The 15,903-nt window shown below is 40.8% G+C and overlaps 1 protein-coding gene across 7 annotated transcripts in view; it reads left to right on the forward strand.

Annotated features, from left to right (window-relative positions):
* The window catches only part of LOC120817795 (chemokine-like protein TAFA-5), a 104,745-nt gene extending 89,527 nt beyond the window's left edge, over window positions 1–15,218 (forward strand). For 2 of the 7 annotated variants that reach the window (XR_005712012.2, XR_013467475.1), the window contains exons 3-6: window positions 2,611–2,738; window positions 8,980–9,190; window positions 9,347–9,395; window positions 13,902–15,218. Coding sequence is in view for 2 of the 7 variants with exons in the window: in XM_040174343.2 (XP_040030277.1) it covers window positions 2,611–2,738; window positions 13,902–13,907 (134 nt within the window). In the remaining 5 variants the exon portion in view is untranslated. Of the gene's footprint in view, window positions 1–2,610; window positions 2,739–8,979; window positions 9,191–9,346; window positions 9,409–13,901 lie in introns of all 7 variants that reach the window. The other 5 variants (XR_005712011.2, XR_005712013.2, XM_040174343.2 and 2 more) reach the window with 3 other exon arrangements.
* The last annotated feature ends 685 nt before the right edge of the window (window positions 15,219–15,903 follow it).

Here is a 15,903-nt window from a genome sequence, read left to right on the forward strand (position 1 = left end):
GAGGTAAAGCAGATAGAGAGTTAGTAGGTAAAATATTTACACCTCGCATCAATAGTATAGCTGCTTTACTGGTGTATCAGTCAAAAATGACACATCTAACACACGTGCAGAGTGGAGCACAAACACGTAACAGCATTCACACCCTCATTACTATTATTTACCTGACGTGGCGATACGTCTTCATCAGCTGAGGGTCACCCCACTAGATGGTCATTTAGAAGCAAAACAACAGCAGTTAGTGAATAGTGAAGTGACCTTGCTGTGAATGTGAGAAATTCACAGTAGGGGAATACATCAAAAAAGGATGGAAAACATTTTTTGACAAACATCAGGTTCTTACAGCTCACGGTTTCTTTTTCCGCCGCTTTTCACCCCGACGAACCCCAACGTGTTTTCAATATGTCCTCTAATTTGCTCTGCTGCGCTCTTGCCGTCATTTACCATTTACAAAGTTTACATAATCTTTGCTACCCTACACTTACTGTCGCTGAGGTTTAGCGGGGTGTAAATGAAGATTTGAAACCCTTTTTTTTTTCCTTCACGTTTACAAAAATGGATGGAAATTGAAAACGTGTCATTGGCCCTGGCATACTTCACACAAGACTTCAGAACAAACTAGAAATAAATAATAAATGAATATGTGATAACATGTTTAAAAAATAGTTTCTTTAAAAAGGGAAAAGATGGGTGCCAGCAAAGTCATGATGTGCTTGCCTGTTGGGGAAGGATGAAAGAATTATAAAAGGATGTATTGAACTTTGCTTGGGACTTAAAGTGTGAAGCATGAAGGTAATTCAGAGGACTCTGTAATGTCACCAAAATAATACATTGGTACTGCATTTGGAGCCTGTCTCCGTTCAGCTGCTTTTTCTGGGGGGTTTTCTTGACTACCACATCATGGAATGATGAGCCAAGAGTATGCATGGTCAATAAGGTTCTATTAGAAAAGTTGTTTAGATTTATAGTAGTTAAATATTGGTTTCCATATTGAATGGCAAATTACCGCATTCTATGTTAGGGTGAGAGAAAGGTGAGACTAACATTTTCAAATGACGGCACACATTTTCGTACAATCTTTCTAAAAACACTTATTTGGCTGCAATTGTTTGTACACAACTGACGGAGGTTGCGTAAAGAAAAGAAGAAAAAAGAAAAGCTTGGAAGAAAAATTTAAATTTAGCTTTTTCTATCACAGTTGCCCACTTGTGCTTGTCCATTAAGTTGGCATGTGAATGTTTGGTTTTAAAGAGTCACAAACATTGCCATCTCCACCATTGTATTGCTTGAAAGGTAGCGAGGGAAGGGGGGGTTTAAGGCACTGTTCACCTTGACGGATGCAAAGAACCATATTCAGCTGACACTCATGCAGTATAAATGCTCAGCACTTCTGAGTATCCAGGAATGGACAGCCGACCGCTTAAATCGTGAAATTAATTTAGTTCACAGAAATAGCAAGACAGCATTTAGATCGCTTTTTTTTCCTGCTTTAGGGGGTTTCACAAAAACAACCCATGATAGGGTTTTTTTATTTATTGTCTCATGGTAATATGTTATTTTAGGAGGCACACATTTAAGTTAAGGAAACTTTCACGTATTTTTTCAAGTGTTCTTTAAATATTAATTTCTTCTAATACTCTTTTGGTCGAAAAAGGATGTATTAGAATAGAGCAAAAAAACGCGCATGCTCTTATTGCTGTTTGGTGAGAAGATAGTCATGCCCAGATCCAAAAAAGGTACGACATGACTGTCAATCCTCCACACACCAGCAACAGAGGTCGGTAATGATGCTCAAACCTTAAGAGTTAAGGATTATCCATCATGAGAAAAATAAATAAAGGTGTTCCATTAAAAGATTGGAATGCCGCTGCAATATCCCTTTTCTCAAACTGAAAAACCCCCAAATTAATTGTCACTATATTTATCTCTGTTACCGCTATGTCTCATTCTCAGAGAGAAAAAGCAATGCAATGGGGATCAAGCTCGGGCCGGGTATAGAAACTGAAAGAAAGCAGTGCAGACTGGGACCATGTTAGTCCTCAAGAAGTACAAATTACAACATGTTATAAACAATTATTTTGGAACACACTAAATGTCAGATATTTGAACGTGTACTGTCTATGAAATAGAAGTGGCTTTTTTAAATCTTGCAGAATGCAAGAAGGGCTGTAAACTTGTTAAACATCATCCATTTGTGATGTTTGATTTCATTTACCTGAATGACCACATCTTTCTCCATCTCTCCTCTCTCTGCATCTGCCTGATTCTCTTCATCTCCCCCTCATCTCTCTCTGTCGTCCCCTGCCCCCATATCTCTCAATTGTCTCTTTACTTCATTGCTCTTCATCTACCTGCATTCCTCATCCGTCTTCCAATCGGCCCCTCTACATCTCCCCATCGTTTTCACTCCATTTAAATGTATTTCAACATTTTTCTCATTTTCCCTCTTTGCCCATATCTGTCTTATTCCATCTGCTGTCCCTCTACCGGCTCCCTCTATTCTAATCGTTACATCTGTGCATCAACCTCGATCACTTTTCTTTATCTGTTCAATCCTGCCATTTTTCTTACTTCTCCAATGACTCTTTTTCTCTTTTTCGGTTTTCTCTGCAGCTGGTATTGTTCGGAAAAAGCAGTGGTGCGAGATGGTGCCATGTTTGGAGGACGAAGGCTGTGACCTGCTAGTCAATAAATCTGGCTGGACTTGTACACAGCCCGGAGGCCGAGTCAAAACCACCACGGTGAGTTCTCTTCCAGCCCCCCAGGCTGCACAAACTACTCTCAAACCAGTAGGTCTTTGTAAAGTGTGTGGACTTACTGCAGCAGAGAACAACATGAGCATGAGAATTGAACATTTTACGCAATGATAATCACTTTTGGGTACTGGCTACCATAAACACCTAGTATCTACAGACTAGTGTACAAGACTACTTTAATGTTCCTTTTTTTTAATATTGTTGTGAATAATTGTGTGGTGGTTTTTGGGAAAGTGATTATATTAGTTGGGGCTGTCAATAGAAAATTATTTATTAATCTTACATTTTTTTAAATTCATTAATCTGGCCATTACCAGATGAACTTCCTGAGTCATTATCACCTTTTTTAAGATGATTTGGCCGTGCCTATCTCCACATAGCACAGCAGACACAGAGCAAATCACCATTCATTAGCATTAATGATCCTGACCCTTGAATATAAATACTATTACTATTTCCTTTTTTTGGCTGTTTTGAAGGAAAAACCTTCGCTGCTTAGTGTTTTGAAGTAAACTTTTCTCTCTTTTCACAGAAGGCAAAAGATTGTCCATTAAACTGTGGGGAACTACAGAGTCACTTAGTGTAACACTTTACACATAGTCATTTGACCAATTTGTGATGTGAAAGGATCGTAACTCTAAAAAACCTCCCTGTGAGATTCTTGGAAAAAATAAGAAAATATAATATTCCTAACTGTTGCCATATCCTTGCACTTTGGAACAGCTTGCACATTGTCGGGTCACAGCTTCATTGATAATAGTCTGAAAATCCGTATTCGCTACAAAATCAAAGCTCGAAAATATTCCATAACCGCCTCCTCGTCTTCACGAACTCTATGCGGTTTGTTTACTTTTCCGTCACCCGCAATTAGCTTGAATTAGGGACGTTCTTAATGTTAATGATAGCAGCAGATGGGGAACCACCACTTGCATTTGCTAGGATGCCGCCCATCCATTCAACCAGCCGTCCTTCAAACGCTGTCCTCAGGCTCTCCGAATCTCCTCCTCTCCACTTCCCCCGAAACTAAATACCCAAACACACACCCGCTGTCCCACATTCCAGGCCTTGCATCCTGCCACCGCTCTACAAGACACCTAAAACCATGTCGTTCCTCAGCTTGTATGCACAGTCTTCACTTTAGCAATTAAAGAGATCTCTGTTAAGAATCATGTTACGCAACACTCACACACTCACAGCCCAGTTGCCCTATCTGTGAATGTCAATGGGTGAACATTGAGGAGCGATGGGGCATCATTAATGCATCTGTCATGATTTAGTCATCAGCTGACCAACTTGTTTATGCCTTCCTGCCTAAAGACAAGCGCATACATACACGCAAACAGCAGACACACACACCCTCAATGCTGAACCCAGATGATATGTGTGCCGACCCGAACATACTCTACCTGGTTGTGTAGACTGAGGTGACAGCCGTGACATGTTTTACCACGCATAGTAAAGAGATCCATTTGTTATGTACGATGGATTTAAGAGCTGGTGTGCGTTTTTAAAGGGGTATGATGCAAATGCCGTGGTCACTGACTTTGAGGCTGATAGATCCGATGCATGTGCATCTTTACGGGCATGTTAATATGCTCCTTTCACTGTTTTTGACTGTTTTTACAGTCAGAGTTATGGGAATAGGATCCCTGGCCCTGGTAGCCTCGGCCTCAAGCCCATTTATAACCTGCTGAGGACGCCGGTCAATGTACCTCTCATCGGCTTATGCCGACGATATGTGAGACGTGACAGGTATTTCTTGCTGGCTTCATTGGCTACTTTAAGCCTGGTGACAGCTAGTCAAATGGCTGGACAGCTATGTGCACTCATCTGTGCCTGTTTGTGTCCGTATCTGTGTGTGTGTGTGTGTGTGTGTGAGTGTTTAAGCACTTTTACTGTCAAGGATTCTGATAACTTGCAACGAGCAGACTCAGGGTTATTGTTCAGAAAATGATAATGTATGTGATGGATGAACGCTCCGTTTAATCTCAGGGTTGAAAAAAGTCTCAAATATTTGACTTCTCAACCATGCGAGCAACCTCGAATGGCCTGAAATGCATTAAAGGTTAAGGCTGATTCTCCAAAGCAAAAATTACATAAACCTCTTGTTATCTACTGACCTAAGGGAGAATGACGGGCAAAAACCAAACAAACAATTTACTCCTCAGCCTCCCTCTGGTTAACTTTGAACAAATGGTCCCTTCCCTGAGGCTTTTCAAGGTTAAACCCAAACTGCACCCAGCCCAATATTGCCTAGGATGACTACTGGCTGTGCACAGTCCAGTGAGCACGTCCGACCTGACTGTCAGGTGTTTGTGTGAAAACATCAATGCGGACAAACAGACACGTCCCTCGGGGCATTTGACTAAGCCAAGTCAATCTGACTCAGCCCCATAAAGGGCTATTTTGGACAAATGTCAAGAGGCAGCTTGCGTGTATTGGTCAAATGTTTGAGAATTTATGTTTTCTCTGTCAAACAGAAGGAGATTGTTGTTCAGGATGACACGGCTGACCTCTTCTCTACCGTAGTCGGCTTTTGTTGTTTAGTTGCACGGCAGATTTCGACCTCTCAGCGGCCACCATTTCATGGGTTTCTGTTTAAAAATAACTTCCTTGCATACTCGTTTTCCTTCTGCTTGACTCCATAGAGTGTTTTTCACTTTCACCCACTATATCTTTCATTACATGATCTACCTCCCCCGCTCTTTTTGCTTTTTCAATCTTCCGCTTTGTCCCTATGTCCATGCATTTGTTTTAGTCTGACCCCTCTTTTCAGAGTACATGTTGTTCCTGTCGATAAGAACACAATATCGATTTCGTTCAGGGGCCGGCTCCAGACGAAACATATGAAGATTGATATGTACATTGCGTATTGTTGACAGTGATGTTTTGAGCGAGGTTACTTTTATTAGGAGTCCACACACGCACAAATGCAGTTGAAAAGGACAGATATCAAACAGAAGTGCCTTGTGAAGCCATAGCACATCATTTATTTCAAGAGTCTTGCCAATACAGTGACAAGTTTCTCCTCCAAATGATTGACCAGAAAATTGAATTCCTCAGATGAACCATATGAAGCTCTAAGACTATATAAGAGCTATCTGGGTTCACTTAACTGTATTAATGAAGCAATAAAAAGCATGCAGACGCTCAACTTCATGTCCTTCGGTAACCACTTTATTTTATTTTCTTGTTTTACCTCAGTACATAAAATCAAATGTCTTATGCTTCATAGCCACCCCGATGGGCATTAAAATGATGGATAATCAGTGGCCAAAGAGATCTGTCAAAACAGGACAAATCATCAAACGTTCTGCCCATTTTCACTAACGCCCGCCTCTGAATATCATCCAACCGGCAGCCTATGGTGTCCAAGATTTTAAATAAAGCAATTGGTATTGCAAACAAAGCATTCTACTGTTTTATAACCTAAAGTGTTATGACAATATTCACATATCGTTTGGGTAATATTCACCACATCCTAACAACGCAACCACGGGAGGCTCATCTGCAACAAATCACCAGAAAGAGAAACTATTTTACGCATCAACCAGGGTTCCCGCTGCCAATAGACTTTCCTCCCTCCATAACACTAAAATGGTTTGAATTTACATTTCATCACACAGTCACCACAGTCAAATGTGGCCTTTCCAAGCGCTCACTTTTGGCAAAGTGATACGTCGTCTCAGCAGTCATCTCCTGTACCTCCCTCTCTCAGGGAAAAGGCTTACCGCTGTCGCTCTCCAGAGAGGAGGAAGCTCTGCATTGTGCCCTCCACCATTTTAGACTGGCGGATGAAACGGCGCAGTTGAGCGATCTCTCTCTGCGTTCGCCAGCGCCAGGCGACGCAGCGAGAAAAGAGACTGGAGGGAGTGCGCCATTAGAGGAAAAAAACAAAATCACCTCGGGTTATCTGCCGGCTTTTGTGACAGCCCGATAAGAGGAACAATTTAAAAGAGACACAGAAAAGCAGTGTGAGGGGAAGAAGAAAGCATCGTGAGTGAGAAGACCGAGAAAGAGATTCGGGCCAGTCAGACCTACACTTCGCATCGTAAAACATTATTTATGTCAGTTGGTGCGCATCCAGCAGTGGCTCTTGTTATTCAGGCTCTTAGTGCCTGTCTGTTCAAAAGTGTTTTAATAATTGCACAAAAATCCTGAAAATAATTGTCACAAATCTCATTTCACTAGTGCCATGTCGTATATACCATATACGCAATACATTTACCACATTTGCCACATTTGTTGGTCTCTTTGATTAATAGAGGGAAAAAAAGAGCATTTGTCATTTTCAAATCTCTTGTTTACGGACCTAAATGTAGAAACAATTGAAATGACTAAGGATACTTTAATGTGAGGCTAGGTCTTAATCACACGTTCTATTAGGTCAGCCCTGATTGTGGTATTTAGGCTGTGAGTGCGATTAAGAGAATTGTGATTACCGTAAGCAATGCTTTTTTCGGAGCTGAGAGGAGAAAGATGTAGGTTATTGGAAACATGTTTGAGTATGAGTCAAATGTTTGATCCTGTGAGCTCATGTATCATACGTCTGTTGTGCACTGGAGGTACTTTGTACGAGGGAAAGATTCAACGTGCAGACTTTTGTTTTTAGTGCGTTTTTTTGTGCTCAAACTGATTTTTTTCTACTAGGGGACATTTTACACAAGACATTTCCGGGCGCCAGCCTGTGTCTTCCTGTGAGATACGACAGCTAGGATTCTCAACATGCTTTCCTCGGGGGCCACTTTTACAAAACGACAGTGGGCCAGTGGCCAGTTAGTAGCAACAAGTGCAGGGATCTTCCCCCGGTATTCCATTTTCAAACCAAGCTCTATGACTTTTTGCGGTTTCGTTTTTTTGCAGTGTAGTACATTATTTACATTCAAAGTACAAAAACAATCCCATTGTAAATCAATTTACATTCATATTGTACCTGCCTCCCCTGACCCTGAATAGTATTACAGTTTGGTATTCAAGCATTTATACATCTGCCAGTGATGGCACTGTAGAGGTAGAGAATGTAAAAGCTTTAGCATTAGGGGTTTGGAAAGCCGCCCCCATCATTCCATTTCCCCGTCTCTTCCTCTCCGTCTCTATGGTCCAGTTCAGGCAGGACCTGATCGAATCCCCCAAAGCCCCCCCTCTCTTCCCCCTCTCTTCCCCCTTGGGTTCTGGGTCGGTACCGGCCTGAGTAATTGATCCCTTTGGGTCCTCCAGGAACATCCAACAGTGGTTTGAACACAATCACCGCTGAGAAGAAAGCGGCTTGGCCGACCCAGGGAGGCCGAGGGAGAAAGGAAAAGAGACTCTGTTGCAAGGAAAATACAAAATCCTCCATTTTGAGATGCTGGTGCTGTTGGTAACAATGGCAAAAAAACTACCACAATATCATAGTGCATTTTTTTGTTTGTTTCTTTAAACAGCCTAGGAGCTTGTGAAATGTATCTGCAAAGCCAGCAGCGTATCTGCTAGCCAATGAAAGCACACAGCCCAGTTTCAGCCGTTTCCATGTGGCCTAAAAATGTAATTGATGTCATAAAGCGGGAAGCACGGCCTAGTTCGCAGAGCAGAACGTTTCTTCCAAAAACAACAACAACAAGAAAACGTGCATGTGCACACAGAATACAGAATTGTGTTGCTACTGAAATCCATGTACAGTATCTCCTAAAATGTTTACTTGTCACTATGTAACTGCCCAGGTATGTACAATTACAAATTAGCGCGAAGTACAACTAAGGTTGATGGAATGTCCAGTTGTATTTAATAACAGCTCGGAAATGCTATAAGATTCATTTGGAAATCATCAATGTGCAAATTCATCCAAATGTTGAAACATAGTTTAGTCTGGACAAAAGGATAACTTCACACTTAAATGAGGGATACTCTTAAAGGGTTTATGTGCTTAACTATTAGCAGTATGAGAGTATTGGAATTGAAAAACACCAGAAGGGCACAAGGTATCAGACTCTGGTTTACTCCAAAATTTTTATATTTACTGTAATATGCCATTAAAATTCACCTTGAGACTCACAGGTACTAAACAGCTTAGGTTAGAACGGAGCCAAGAAGGCAGATTTCCAAGACCCTTTCAGCGATACAACCTGATAATGGTGGATGTGCTGATAATGGCGTTGTCACTGTGTCCGAAGGACGGAAATAAAGATAAAACACTGCACCCTCATTGTGAGCTAGACAACTTACCACCTTACTCGCCTCTCCCTCGTAGGCTCTATGACGCGACAAGAGTCCCCCTCGACACTCTTGCACTATGGAGAGCATTGATGACCCTTTGACAGACAGCCAAAAAACATCTGCCAACAACACCCTACCGCCACCACCACCAACATCACAACAGCTCCAGCAGAACCCTGGTCCAGCAAAGGCAGGAAGCAACACAAGCAGCTACAGAGAAACAAGAGCCTCATTGCGGGAGCCAGGTACAACAGAAAAACCCTTCCTCTCTCTTTGATTTGTGAACTAAAGTTATTAAGTAAAGCTGGTTCTCAAAAGAGAGATTAGTCATGTAATATTTTTTGTTATGTTTTGCCATGTATCCTTACCTCACCAGATCCCATTTGTGTGTTCAACCACAGAAAATCCATCTGCGCGGCTTTACCAGTAAATGCGGTCCAGCTTGTTTTGGTATGCTTCATCGGTACGCCTTGTATATTGTCCTTACAGTAGTGTGTCAGATGCCGTCTGTGCTCTAAATTAATACAAGGTGCCAGACAGATATTAATCCGTGTGATTGGAACACTATGTTTAGCCATGTAGTGAAATTAGCTTACATGAAAGGAATGAGGCCATTCATCCAGGCTTTTTTCTCGGTCAATATAATCTGCATTTATTGAAAAGAAATCTGATCCGGCTGCTTTACAAGGCAGACAGCAAGCCCTCAGTAGATTTGAAAGTATAAATAGACACAGTGGAAAGCATAGTGATCTCAGATCCTCTCTAATCTTATAGAAAATGATTGTCTATTTACTAACGGAGAGGGCTATCTAAAAATAGATTAAAACATGTTATCCCTTAATGTTCTTTATAATGGTTAAAAATACAATAGTATCTGCAATCATCTGATTCAATGCAATGCCATGCAATACAGTATCTTATTACACAAAGACAAATAATCTATATATTACAGGCCATTAAGGAAACAAAACACATTTTTAAGACAAATCAGTAACATGTAGTTACTCCTTTCCGGTATGAGTGCAGTGTTATACTGGTTATAGTATTACCTTTTGAGAATTAAACTTCTTGTCATTGCAGAATTCAGATAGTAAAATGTGTTTCCTTGATGTTCTGAAATGCAGTATAAAAGGGATGATGAAGATGTAATACCCCAGATAGCTTTGAACTCTACCTTTAAGTGTAATGGGGCCTCGTCTCTGGAGGCCTGTACATACATGTTCATGTATTTTGATCTCAGCGTCTGCTTCAGGCATTATACGACTCCACAGCATGTAATGAGCGATTTCCCATCCCTTATTAACCTGTGGATCTTCCTAACTTACAAGTTCACTTATGAATATTCATCTAGTGGGCTATTGTGCCTCATGCTCCAAGAAGAATCCTGCTTATGGGCACGAGGCTGAACATTAAATGGCGAGTGAAGGAACGAGTTCTTAAAAACAGGTAGTTCACGCAAAAAGCAAGGGCAGAGCAGATAAGGCTTTATTCCATTAGCTGATGTTTCGGCACAACCTTGCTCTATTTGGAGTGCAACAAAAAAGCTTCCAGGAAATGAACAAATAATCCGATCAAACAAACATCGATTCATCAACCACACTCTCCTGGGACTTTGCATTGATCACGTCCGTCCAGTCTCAAGAAAGAGTCCTGAGAGGCAAAGCAGATCAATTTTCCCCTCATGCGTGCCCATTCACACCTTCACCGTGTCACAGCGCTGTGATATTTTGAAGCCAGCAAGAGTTCATGCACAGAGGAAATGTCAGGCCGAGGCCAAGTGTTAGGGTGGATTTGCTTTAACAGAGTGATTCGTATGCAGTGTTCATTATTTCCTTCAGCTCTTACATACGTGGCTGCATGCACCTTCACAAAATTGGACTTCAACATGGATGGATTGCGTCCCCCTCTGGAAGTATATGACGTGCAGTACCTTATCAGTCACACTGAAATTGTCTTGTTTAATTCTCTTTCAGCTATTGTTTAGATAGCCAGACCCCACTCTACTAACAGCTAGTCCATGTGTTCAATAGCCAGATGGGCTCTTCATCACTTCCCCCTCAACCCTGCATTCTACCGCCACAAGAATGTGAAATATTCTCTCGCTGTTATAAGATATAAAATACAGCAATATGGTCTTTTCCCGATAAACCCGACGGTAATAATCACTGAGGGCCTGTGAATTTTATTCATAGGGCAATTTCATCTCATATTCATCTGACATTCGCTCCTCTTTTTAATAGAAGGCTTGCATTTCCCTGAGATGAGATTTGTCTGTGAGATTTATAGAGAACCATTTTCCACTGTGTGGGCGTGAGAAAAAAGGGACGGGAACATGGAGAGAATATAAGAAAATTACCTTGTACTGCCTATTCCTGGCCATCCATTTAAATTAATTTGCATTCCATTCTTCTTGAGACTAGAAAAAAAGGGATTCTGTCTTCCCTCCATTTTATACGTTACTTCTTGACCGCGCAAAGCCATTGTAATCTCAGTGAAGGCAAGTAGGCACTGAGATATGGCAGTGGGTTAACCCTGGTACTGAACACCGATTTGGGCATCAGTCACAGTCGTGGGATGACAGAGTGATGGCACCACTCTAAGACGTTATAAGTTTGGATCATTTTATGCCCACCACCAACAAAACCATGACAGTATCTCTATTAAGCGTTGAGCTCATTGGCTGGTTTGTTATTTCCAGCCGTTCAGAAATAGTCGTCTCTGATACCTGCGATTCCTCCGTCCACACCTGCTTCTTTCATGGCAATTTGCACCCTGTTAAGTCATAAATAGTTCATAATTCTGAATTAAACCTAAGAAGTCCTGGAAGGCGCCTCTATTGAGTTGGCTGCGTGACCGGCAGTGGCCAGATGGCGAGGAGGCTTCCAAATGCGTCTTTTTTTTGGCAAATGTATTGTTTCTCAGTCTTTGTTAATGGGTTACAAATTATAAAATATGCTAACTAAACCACTAACTTTCACAGAGAGTAAGCTGTTGGGTACTTCAATTTAAAATTTACCAAATTGCTGCAATAAGCACTTCCGTTTGCTTTCAATATCACACATTGTATGCAATCATTGAAAACAAATATTTTTAAAAAGATTCATTCAACATGTTCCTGTAAGACAGTGGTTTCCAAGCTCGGGGGTTGCGGTGGGCCAAGTGGTGGGTCGCGTCTTCATCACCAACCCTAAAAAAAACAACAACAAAAAACAACAACACTTGCGTCAAGAGGCACAGAGGGAGCGAGAGAAGGGGAGAGGGACACTCAATTTTAGACTTAGATGAGCAGTTATCCTAATATCCGTCTGTTGAATGGCATAACTTTTTAGAAATGGATATCATCTTCAGACAGGGCTAGACCAGCTTAGTCATAGTCAGTGTCACTCATTTTGAACCTGTATTGTTTGATATGGCTAACAGACATAAATGTATCAATCATGTGTTAAACAGCGTGGCAAGATAGTGGCTTAGTGTGTGTCCTAAAATATCAACCTATTAGCTCAAGGGGAGAAGAGAGAAGAGAACCGCGTCCCCCATCATGTACATAGTGTCTCATTTGTCGTGCCTAATTTAACGTATTTTACATTTCTTTGTGGCTTTACCGGCAGGCTCCTGCTGAACGCATATCATGTGACAATGCACAGTATTGCCTGGTGCTTAAAGTGGTTTGCGGCTCCAGCCGTTATCTTTATAGATTCCCGAACCCGTGAACTAAGTGCTTCTTTAATGCATGATGAAGTTGTTTGCTAGAGGACAGTGTTGAAGGAATATGTAGTCTCAGATATGTCACTTACTACCATTTAAATGTCACTAATTACAAAAGTATTTGCATTCAAGAAAAGCAACAAAATTTTAATCATCACGATTAATGTCCGATGATATATTGTATCATCGTATAAGAATTATTGATGCATTAATTTGTTCATTGCTTTAATTTGGCAGCTGGTAAAGGTGGAGCTTGTTTTAACTTGTTCATATACTTAGAATTATCATTAAGAGGTATATAATTACTCATTTCTAGGGCTGTCAACAGAAACGCATTAACTTCTGCGATTAATGTGGCCATGATTAATGCAACATTCCGTGACTGGAAGTAAACCAGAAGTTCACAGCGGAAATGAAACAGCCGCTAGCTGGAGTCAGTTACATCAGGATGGAGAGCGCTTTTTGTATTGGAAGTAAAACAAACAGAAGCGTGGAAACATACAGCGGAGAACTGTGCAGAGGAATTACTCCACGTATCAAACAGAAGGGGGGTGAGTGGTCAAGGGACCACTTAAAGCACCACTATGCTAAGCTTGCTGCTAGGCTAAGCTAGCTGCTATTCTACTTCCATCTCAACATTTAACGTTACCCGGCACACAGTCTGCAAAGGACCACCACCGTGTCCCTAAAAGACCGTGATTTGGAAATGAAAGGCTAAATGTAGGGAGATTGTTGGCAATTCAGACAGCCGTTAAATATAATAATACTAACATTAACAATTAAACAACAGTGTCTAAAATACATGCTTTTCTAAATGTATTACTTATTACTTCTAAGATTTAGTCTTTAGAGTAAAAACAAACAGTCATTACTCGCCATTATTGCATATTAATGAATTTCAAAATGTGCTTGATGATTAATTAGTTAATTATTGTTAATCTACTGACAGCCTACTAATTTCAATTGCAAACTAGCTTCTTGCTATTATTGTCAAGTATATGTAGTTCAGTAAACAAAAAGTAAAATACTTTATTTCAAGCTGGTCCCTGTTATGTTTGGAGTCGTAATGATGAATGGAGGCAACACTTCTTGCCAAAGTAATTGTTTCATGTGACTTGTTGCTGGAAGACAACGATGGAAATGTGAGCAATATTTACTTGTACTTAATGTGAAGGCAGTACAAAGTAAATGTCTCCCTCCTGTAAGACTGCAGAGTAACCTAATGTTTGCTCTTTTCTTCTCGATTCACAGGTCTAATAACACAACTAGAGACGGCAAAACCAATAATTGACTGTTTGAGGGAGCAAGCTTTGCCCTGGACACTGGACAGACTACTAGCTGTAAAACAAATTTCCATTTCCTGTGACAAGCCCCTCCGGGTTTCCGACTGCTGCCACCTGCTATCCGTCATTGGGTCAAAATGTTGCGTCCACCTCCTCTCCACTACATCCGCCTGCTCCGTGAAATTAGCAGTGCCTGCTCTTATCGCGGCGGATTGGACACTTTGAATCCCAAGAAGAGTTTTTGCCTCATTGGAAGTGCTAACTGCTAACTGCTTTGAAAAGGGGATTTCTCCACAACCTTCTCCCGGCCCCCCCAGAGCAAAGGTGGGATCATTACCGGACCCCATTGCTCCTCGGACCACTTCATGCGGCCGCCAACAAACAAACTGAGCGCTCTCCGCTGTCAATAGGCCTTCTGCTGGAGTAAACCTCCCATATTTTTATAGACCAAAGAACAAAACAACAGATACAAACAATAAAAGTGGACCATGTGGCACAGATACACAGAGACTTTGTGAACTTGCTTTTACTGTTGCCACTGATTAATGATCAGCCCCGAGAGAGACACGGTGCACAAATGGGCAGATGCAAACATGTACTGGACACGATCAAAGGAGTACTTTTAAAACTTTCCAGACATTTTTTTTTCCTCAGACTTAGCCCACCGCTGTATTTCGGAAATGGAGATATAGGAACTACATGCGTATAACTGTGTATCAACAACAACAAAAAAATAAAAACTCTGATTTGCATTTTTCAGTAGCTACAGTTGGGACAGCTTACAGTAAGCATTGTCGAGTTGGTCATGGATCCGGAGTGCAAATCGTATTAAAGAGATGATAAATATTTACAGAGCGTATGAATGCTATTCAGTCTGAATTGAAGGAGTAAAGAAATGTCATTAAACGTATTTTGAAAGGCCCTAAAAAGTTATATATTTAACAGTTTTATATGTTGTACCTTTGTAGAGAAGCTTGTTGGACTTAAAATGTGGTCACAATGGCAGTTTAGAAGGATGTGAACAAATGCTGTTGTTCTCATTACTGCTAGCTCGTAGTCCCAGGTTTTCTGTTCACACCTCAGTAGCTGCTTTCTTTTCATGATCATCTACAACTCACTGTCTATCAGAACCATTGATGAAAAAAAGGAAAGTGTCAATGAGGACTGATCTGCAGCCAAGTGAACATTGTAAATCTATGGTAGTCAGTGGAAGCCATTGAAATCTTCTAATTTGCTATGATATTGTATTGTACACGGTGTGGAATACTGACTCATTTCCTCTCTATGGCTCTGGATGTCTTCATTTATTTCCGAGCTTGTGTTTTTTCTTTCACAAATCTGCCATTTTTTCAATGGCGATGAACTTTACAAAGAGACAGGGAAAGCATTGCAGAAGTATAACTCATACGACCATCTTTTATCGTGAAATGTTTCAAGTTAAAAAATGAAAACAACATCCCCTGCAAATTTAGATGGTCTTAGTTTTCACAGGTCATCAAATGGACATTTCAAATTATCTTAATCTGGTGTTACTTTGAAGAAAAATGTTTTCTGAAAGTGACAAAAAGGTAAGGATTCTTTTCTTTCTCAGCGGTTCAGATGGGTCAAAGGGACATTATGTCGAAGAAGTCAAGGCTGCATCAGTGACTACTTGGTGGTACTAACCAAGTAAGTTATGACATCTTTTTGTTATTCAACCCTGCCTCATCATAATAGATAAGGTCAACCATGTGCATACCAATGTCTTTGGTAAAGTGAAATAAAACGCACACCTTCATATGAACCAGAACATTGTCTTGACCCCAATAACCCAACATGTTACAGCTTTTCTTTCAGTTGTAAATACATACATACAAGAGAGTCACAGACAAAAATCATTACAGAAAGCGTACAACATGAAGAATTTGTAACAACTTTTTTTGGTCAAGGTATTCCCTTATTTGTACAAAGCAGTGCTGACATGTTTTTAA

Source organism: Gasterosteus aculeatus, chromosome 4 (genome assembly GCF_964276395.1).
Source record: "Gasterosteus aculeatus chromosome 4, fGasAcu3.hap1.1, whole genome shotgun sequence".
Lineage (NCBI taxonomy): Eukaryota > Metazoa > Chordata > Actinopteri > Perciformes > Gasterosteidae > Gasterosteus > Gasterosteus aculeatus.